The 8,816-nt window shown below is 43.1% G+C and overlaps 1 protein-coding gene across 1 annotated transcript; it reads left to right on the top strand.

Moving 5' to 3' along the window:
- Window positions 1–1,614: 1,614 nt before the first annotated feature.
- On the top strand, window positions 1,615–8,259 carry LOC135493463 (uncharacterized). The gene is made up of 4 exons (XM_064780826.1): window positions 1,615–2,121; window positions 5,225–5,410; window positions 5,686–6,072; window positions 6,258–8,259. Exons 1-4 carry the CDS (start codon window positions 1,650–1,652, stop codon window positions 7,418–7,420), a joined length of 2,208 nt encoding a protein of 735 aa, XP_064636896.1. The 5' UTR covers window positions 1,615–1,649; the 3' UTR covers window positions 7,421–8,259.
- The last annotated feature ends 557 nt before the right edge of the window (window positions 8,260–8,816 follow it).

The following is an 8,816-nucleotide window of genomic DNA, read 5'->3' as shown; positions in this document are numbered from 1 at the left end:
CATATTTTTAATTGCATCGTATGTAACTCAACCACGTTCCTTGGATGCGCGTTGAGTTGATTTTAATTAGTTACTGTGATCCACTTCAAGATAAGGAACTCCCGAAGTTCATAATCAAGCTCAGTCGGAAATCGTTGGGAAAGTTCGAACGAGAAACTACAGGCAGGCTCCTGGTAGGCAACAGAAGGTTACAAAAGGGGTCAACCTCCATCTCTCAGTACATTGAAACTAGTCATGCTTGTACATGTATGGCAATACAATTATCGCTCAATCACAAAACAAACGTCCCTGACTACCAATTTGACCCTTAGTTCTAGCCTGTAGGTCTTCTTTAACCTTGTTTTTACTTTCTATTATTTCTCAAAAATGTAAGTACTATCGCTTACTACTGAAATACATGTATGTTATTTTCGAATAAGTGTACGAACTCTACACGTGTTATTCCATGCACACTCGACTCAACTGGCTTGAAACATATCCCAGATTGCCGCAGCTAGAACTTCCGTTTCTCTTGGCTTCATGGATTTGGTGGATCATATAACGGAACCCATTGGCTAATGGAACCTCTTTAAAACAACTTCGCCACACAGATCATATCAAGGATACATTAGGGAGATACATGAAGTGGAGTGAATCAACGTGTTCTCGAATATCATTAACTTCATTGTTGGAGTTGTCTACTTTATTCTTTCATCGACTTTAGACAAAGCAGAGTTTCAACAGCTCTCATAGTGCCAACAGGCAGCAGTTACATGTATTTCTTAGTTCTCTTTCACTAAAAAGTCCTGACTGCAAAAACAACTTTCTTTTCTCTTTCAGCAATTTTTCAATTACTGTTTAGTGGTGTCCTGAGAATTCGGTGATAAATGCATTTTGGAAAATAATAGCTCTGGTGGAACAGACAATTACTTTCTGTCAAACAAGTTGGTCCCCTACTCTATCAACATCTGCAACATCGTTTTCGGAAATTATGATTCTTTAGAACTATTTGGAAACTATTTCTTACATGGTGTTCCTCCTTTTAGATCTGCAGAATGTCTAAAGCCAACGTCCAAGTTTCATTTGATCATTGCATACGGACGGAATCTTTAAAATATTTTTCATCATAAATCATTACAAATCTATTTTCACAACTTTCTGTCATTTTAGGTCTTTGCTACAACCTGACAGCTCCACAACATTACACTGTGTTCTCAGGCAACATACGGGTCCACTACGCCCTCCCAATCCACGTGCCTCTTCAAAAGCTCATCGTCCAATTATATTCCGCCAGCAACCGTGACGTCATCAATTCTATGGGCCTCCCTGGTCGACGAACTGGTGTCTTGCCTTTTCTGTGTGGCATATTGGACCATGACGGTTTGTACATATTTGAATTACAAGACCAGAATTCGGGGCGTGTGCTGACGCGATCGAGGGTCATGACTGCCGTGTGGCCCGAAATCATCTTTACGCTTCCACCTGTTCACGTTGCCCTTACCAGACCTGTGATGCTGCGGTTTCTTAAAACGGATGCAAAGTGCAGATCGAAGTCGAAAAGAAGTAAGTACTGGATCGACATGATATACCAAGGGAAGAATCCAACTGATGGTAATCCCTGGATTACCCCCACCGTGGTTGGTAAGGAAAATATATTCGATCTGAGCAAAATGACTTTGAACGACGTCAAGTTTTCGTGTGATGTTTTCGACCAGGCTGGGTATTACCAGGCGATACTCCGGTCATCTTACGATCCAACTGGCTATATTGCAAAAAGTGGCCGCATGAGCGTGAAGTGGTCGAATCGGATGTTTGGATTGGAAGCCATGACCGGAAGTATCTTTCCATGTAGACGCGTATTCCAGATGCAGTACAAACACCCGCCGTGTCCAGGAAGAAGAGACAAGATGAGAATGTATAAAATAAAGCAGGAGGCAGTGGCATCAGTTGCGTCGCCGCGGAAGTTGGAGTACATCATAGAGAAGAATGTGGATGCGACAGGGCGGACCGGCATCCTGGAGTACAAGTGTGATCTCTTCGAGCAGGGGGTGGCGGCGTATTGCTTCAGATATGTAAGCGTCTCAAAGACAGGGGGAGTCCAAGACCAGGACACAATCTGCGTCCCTTCCAAGGAAGATATAGGTCAGTATGTGATAATCGGGTACCGCTGCTTAGATAGTACAGGCCTACCCAAAATATGCAATACTCGAGTAGTCTCGGAGGCATGAGACCACTTCAGATGACAGATCAAGCAACTGAAGATGGTTTTGTCAAATTTGTTAAAAGAGAAAGCTGAACTGAAAAAGAACACAGTTCTGATGCTCATATTTCACTAAGACTTGGAAATGGCAAAAGTTGCAGAAGAGGTAGTCCAACCTACATCCTATTTGCTTCAGAGCACAGAAAAACCGTAAGACCAGTGAACAGCCATGCTTAACTTAAAGCTAATATACTTTGGTCACGCATCTGAGTGCAGTAGTCCGGTAGGGTAGTTCCTCTTTCCCATTATTTTATTACTTTGACCAAGATTTAATGAGTACAATGTTAATTAACTACATAGGTAACTGGCTATAAATCAGGATGATTTAATACTTCTCAGAATTGCCCATTAGCTGAACCTCGCCTCAAAGGTGACGATGTGATGGTGATCGATAATTTTATGAAATTCGAACCTGAGAGGTTGAAACACTGATTGAGCAGCTCATCTGCAAACTGTGTGTGTCTTGGTATTGGTCGGCGCAAAAAGGAAGACGTTTGGACTATCATGGGGGTGACTTGTCAAAAATGAACTTTGTGGTATTTTATCATCCTCACGTCACCAGTGATTATTCGCTCCCCGTCCATGCACACGAACGTTTGCGTGCACAGACGGAGCCGACCTGAATTTAGAATTTTGACCAGTCCCTCTCCCCGGTCATCGTTAACGAAATCTGCGAATGTTCATAGACCATAGGCCTAAATTCCCATTGTTCTACTATCTTATCAACGGGTTTTTGCAAATCTTGATAACATCGACCCCCACGAAACACCTTTAATGGTGGTCGATAAGCCCAGACCGACAACGGCAAACAAACGTAATGAGCTCAGATAGCTTTTCAGCTCGCCGCAGTCTCCCTATAACACCTCTCTGAGTCAAAAACACGGACCTGCTCGCGCCCGATAAACGCCATCTTTTCCCAGGTTGACAATGAATTACACGTTGTCATGACAACCAGGTGATGCGAACCATCCATCACCTCGGATAATGGCCTGTCACTTGGTATATTACCGACGGTGACATGTAGGCGTGGAAATCGCTCCATAATTCCCAACTTGTCAGTGGGAAATGTCTTAGACCGATGTTGGCGATGTTGACATATTGCTTCCACCTCATAAAAAACAACTTAACGGTCTTCAAAGAATAGTCAGGCGTAGATAATGTAAATTATAATCTTGAAGTTATTCGAACACATTTTGAAATATATCCCCGTTTGAGAGAGTGTGATGAAAAAGAGACACTGCTTTAAGCTGACCTATCAAGCGAGAATGTATAAAATTTTGACCTGCTGTAGTCAAAACCAATGGATGAAAATGAAATTTCATTATATCCGCGTGTTTGCACCCGAGAAGGACAATGGTTAAATTGGGCACCACAGGATTTACCAGTGATATTGGGCATGTTAGTCATAACAGACATGCTGGGAAACTGTGGCAGTATAACCATCAGATCAGGCTTAAAATCTGTCTTTGCGCAGTCTGAGAAATATATCCTCTAAGCCAATAATCAATGAGTTATTAGCCGTGTATAGAGTGACTGTAACTGATAGGCAGTGACAACTGATGATGCACAGTATTCCCAAAGGAAGGGATGGGGATTTGGTCAACACAACTCCGGCAAATGGAGCTTGCGATCAATGACCTTGAAAGAAATCAGTAAAATGCTGTCACTTTCTGTGGTGATACGTTCTTGGAATCGCACTCGCGTATTCCTAATTATGAACAGTTCACTACATGTAACGCTAACTGGCGAAGACTGCTCTATGTTTTTCAATACCCAGCAATGATTTGATAGTTCCTGTGATTCCTTGTCTAACGTGACATCTAAAATTAGCTCCAAAGATTTATGTGGCAAGTGTTTCTGACTGGACGGCACTAGCTGAATATTTCATACCATTAATTGCCTGGACAATGTTTCGGCCGCTGAATGAAATAATCAGATAATATTATGACAATGAAGAATCGCTGTTCTCATATTGTTGGCATCCGCAGATCTTTTGGCATGAAGTTGACATATATTTGTCCTCTTTTTCATGAAAATCCTTGATCACCATCAAAATGTAACAAAACATGGTAAGTCATCTGAATGTGAACAAATTCTCATTCTTATGTAAACGTGGATCTGATCACCTGTCCAGAATTGTTGTTCATAACTTTTTATTTAAAAAACAATTCCTATACCTTATATTTTACCATTATCGGTTGTTATCCTAGCATCTCATCCATGTCATCCTTCACCTCCCGTGTGCGAGTGATCCACCCATTCCCATTATATATATCCCGTCTAACTCTCGTCATCTTTCCGTCAATCAGCCCGACGAGAAAGCTTGACGGATGATCAATGGGAGTCGGGGATCAATTGCATCTTACATGTACCTGCGAAATATCTCTGTCTCCATCTATCATTTCTGAAACGTAGCCGTCAGCGGTTTGAACCGATGCATTGTGCGTCAGTGTATTGCATGTCTTTTACATACGTATATAGTATTTTTAAATTCCTCTGCACTTACATGTACATGTATTATATTATTATACGTTTTGCCCATCTTCAGACTTCGTTTCAATCTATCACTATTTCTCGTTTCAATCTACCTTACAATGAAAGCCACTGAAACCTCTCGTTTATTCAATTTTGATTTTCTCCTCTGTTGCCAAGCAAGGCTTTGTTTGCTAAGTGAATACAACTGGACTTACATACAATATGTAAATTGCATGAAGAGTCATTCATCCTCACTTATACTCTGCTCTTGAGAGAAGCTCAGTTCGGAAGAAGGTGTAAAATTGATATATGTTGGTGGATCAGGGTGTGATGGACAGAAAGAACATTACTTAGGTGAAATATAATGAAAAAGGATTATCGGCCAACCATCCGTCATCCATCAAGGATCCTTGCCTGACTGGTGACGCCACTGCGGACAAAATCTGCAGTAAATTATCATCAGGTGCTGAATCCGTTTATTTTGATGTCGATTTTACTTCCTAGGTGTAGTGATCAATGGAGGTTGGAGCTACTGGTCTTCCTGGACGGTGTGCAGCAGCAACAACGGACTGTGCGGAACGGGGAAGCAAAGCCGTTACAGATTATGCGATAGCCCGCCACCCTCTGGAGGTGGCAGGTTCTGCTCCCTGTCAGGGGAGACGCTGATGTGGCAGGATTGTTCTGTCCCTTGCAGAGGTAAATCAAAACTCGCTCTCGCTCAGACTTCAAGCATGTCTGGCTTGGAACCTGGGTAACCCCGGGCTGGATACTCCTAGGGGCCTTGCGAAATAGGGGCCAAATAACCACACAAACAAAGTAAGAAAATGGGGCAGATCCTTATTCTTACGAAATCGGTAATCTTAACTCCATAACTTGGTTCAAAATAGGAATTGGTAATGATCGTAAATTTATTGCTGAGGAATGTGTCCGTTGCACGTACAAGCTATGAAAAGAATCATTTTATTTTTCAGATGATACAAATGACGGCCAGAATGACACGATCCTGACGACTATAGCGCCCATGAACCCAAATTGCCGCTGCGGATGCAATTTGACCTCTTCCCAGGCAATCTTCGAGTCCAGCGGCCACTGCCCGCCATTAAGTACCTGGTTAATCAGCGTTAAAAATGGCCGCCGCGTCGTCCTTGAGTTTGACCTCTTCGACATTGACCCTGACCTTCAACAGTTCGTTGTTCGCGATGGCGTCAGCGACCATCGAAGCATTTTAGTTAGGAGCACGGGCAACGACCGTCCGGGTGTTGCGATATCATCAAAAAATATCTTACAGGTGGTACTGAAAACCCTCGAAAAAGGCTTGGTAATGGGAAGAGGGTTCAAGGCGACGTACAGAACTATTGGTAAGCATATTGTGATGTGACAGGGATCTGAGACCCCAGTTGTGGTAGTCCGTGAAACAGGATTCTATTGTTCGGTCGGTCTAAGGCCTTTTGTTTCACTGGCCGTGATCCTTAATGGTTTTGAATCAAAATGGGATGGACAATGATGATGGTAAGTTCTTACAATATCTTATTTGACTTTCCAGCTGACAACGCCACAGCTAATGAATCGCCTTACGTGAATCCTGTGGAAACCACAACCGTCGACTGGCAAACTCCCTTAGTCGTCATTGGTACTCTCATCTGTGTCATCGTGGTGGCCTGTGGCGTGGTGTACGTCTTTTACTACAGGCGGCTGCGTAAAGAGGGTAAACTGTACTATCCTACTGCTCACAGCAAGGGTGAGATTGTTGAGAGCACGAGTTTGCAAAGCGCCGACGGAGCTGAGGCGGCGACTTTCGCGGTGGCGGTGGTGACGGCGGACGGTGGCGAGGAATGCCCAGGAGTTTCGACTCCGAGAGATGGCGATACAAAGGTAGATAGGTTAAGTAAGAAAGGTAGGAAAGTGGATAAGGTACGGAATGTTGCTGGAGGCGATGACGACGATGACGAGGAAGCGGCTGAGAGGCGGCGTCGTCGGAAACAAAGGCGAAGAGAGCGGAAGAGTAAGATTATAGAGGAGGAGGACGAGCAACCTGCTGGTAGTCCTTCTCTTCATCCTCTCCTGGGTGAGCGAAACCGGCCTACCCTTATCAATGACACTGCTTTCATTGAGGATAACCCAGATAAATCAACGATTAAGCGCGCGGCGGCGAAACGTGGGTCTGTAGACCAGTTAGAGACGGATAAAACGGATTTACTGCAAGAAAAACGTGTGAAAGGTTCCCCTAGTATGTCGCCAAAGTCACAACGAAGTATGAGTAGATCATTAAAATCACTCCGAAGTCTAAGCCAATCTACAAAATCGCTTCGCGATGCTCTTAAACCCCTGTCTTTTAGATCATCGCAGCGACCAACTCCGGATGGACAAAGTCCGGACGCCAGGTCGATGCGAGACCTGTCACCGACTTCACCAAGTGGCGCCCACGATTTCACACCGCTGATGTCTCGTAAGAAACATTCTAGCAGATCAAATTTGTCAAGGGCTAGTAGTAAGACATCAGGATTCTCCGTGGCGTTTGATGGGTTTGAGTTCGATGATACTATTCATTATGAGCCTGGTTCCTTCTTTCAATCTGACGATCTCTTCCTTGACACGTGTGAGTTAGACTGGCAGGGCGGCACCGTGAAGCAAACGAGCGGGGAGGCTGATCCAGCCGCACAAGCCGCCTTAGATGAAAAATTAAAAGCATTCCAGATGGATTTATAGGACTGGTTTGTTGGCGAGGAATCAAACTCAGGGCAAGAAATAGTATTGTTTTTGCATCTTGTCTCACCAGTGATAAATGTCAAGTGTCACTTAAGAAGGTTACCATACAACTACAATGTACATGTACAAATACCTATATCGACAACGGTCCATTGACAACATAGGCTGACTGGACCAGAGCACATGTGTTTTTAAGAAGAATTGCTTCATCAATCTTAGATCGTTCGGCCTATATTCGCTTTTGATTAAGGGATTGATACCGAGCAGAGGGTATTGGTTGTCTCACCTTACACAGGTAAAAACCGTGGCGGCAGCCGACGTTTTGGGAGAAATCACAGCTCCACCCGAGCGATGTTTTTAACAATCTATTTGTAACATGTATTCACTGGTCGTTGTGATATAATACTGTCGCAAAAATGTTCATCAATTTGTGTTTGGCATTGTGATATATGATCGTTTGTACATAGAACATGGTAATCCTGCATGTTTCGAAGTCACCCATATTTGGACTTAATTTTTTCGTCATAAGTGTAACGTGCACTAAATTCAGAATTTATAGAATTGAAGATTAGTGCTAAACTTGTATTCGTATATAACGCTTTTTCAACGTGTTTGATACAGATTATCAATATTGACGAATACCGTTATTCAAGATAAGTAAGGTGTCCTAATAATGGGCCTGAAATAGCGCTAAAAATCCGAAAAACGGAATTCTTTTTGCATGTAGAGGTAGACAAGCACGATTTATCCTTAGCTAATATAATATTGGATGTGCTCTGAATTTGGGAGTAGTTCTGTGATCTTGATTTATGGTATAAATGAAATATATGATTTGTTCATTTGATTTCTTTCTTTATTTGTCGTCTACTCGATCTTCCACTCTTGACTTAGAAAAAGACACCGGACTTACTAAATGAAGGCAACAGCATATCCCTGTCAAGGGGGGGGGGGCTAGTGACAAGACGTACACTCTTAGAAGTGAACGGTATTAGTGGTTTTGAAAAGCCTTTAGTGGTTTCCGGCCAACACAATTATGCACCCCGTAAAGGTTTCGGTGTAATGAAAAACCCCTGAGATGCAGAAAACGTAACCAGACTTCATTGTTTCAGCAAGTCCAATATACAGTAGTGCTTGGATACGACCATTCCCACATCATCATCATAATCAGGCTAACTCTATTGATTTCCATTCACTTTTCATGGTACTGACTTGTGAATGAGAATGACCATCGATTGATAACCGTACACCTGTAACCATTATTACACTGACCACTCGATCTCGCTTAGCATTTGATTGATGCGCCCACCGAGTGATTAAGACCGATGACATTTAGTTGGGGACGTGCTATATGGCTGCAACATTTTGCACCGGATCCGGTCATGTTTTTATCCGGCAC

This window comes from Lineus longissimus, chromosome 9 (assembly GCF_910592395.1).
Source record: "Lineus longissimus chromosome 9, tnLinLong1.2, whole genome shotgun sequence".
In the NCBI taxonomy this organism is placed as follows: Eukaryota; Metazoa; Nemertea; class Pilidiophora; order Heteronemertea; family Lineidae; genus Lineus; species Lineus longissimus.
This window is presented reverse-complemented; position numbering and strand designations above follow the sequence as displayed.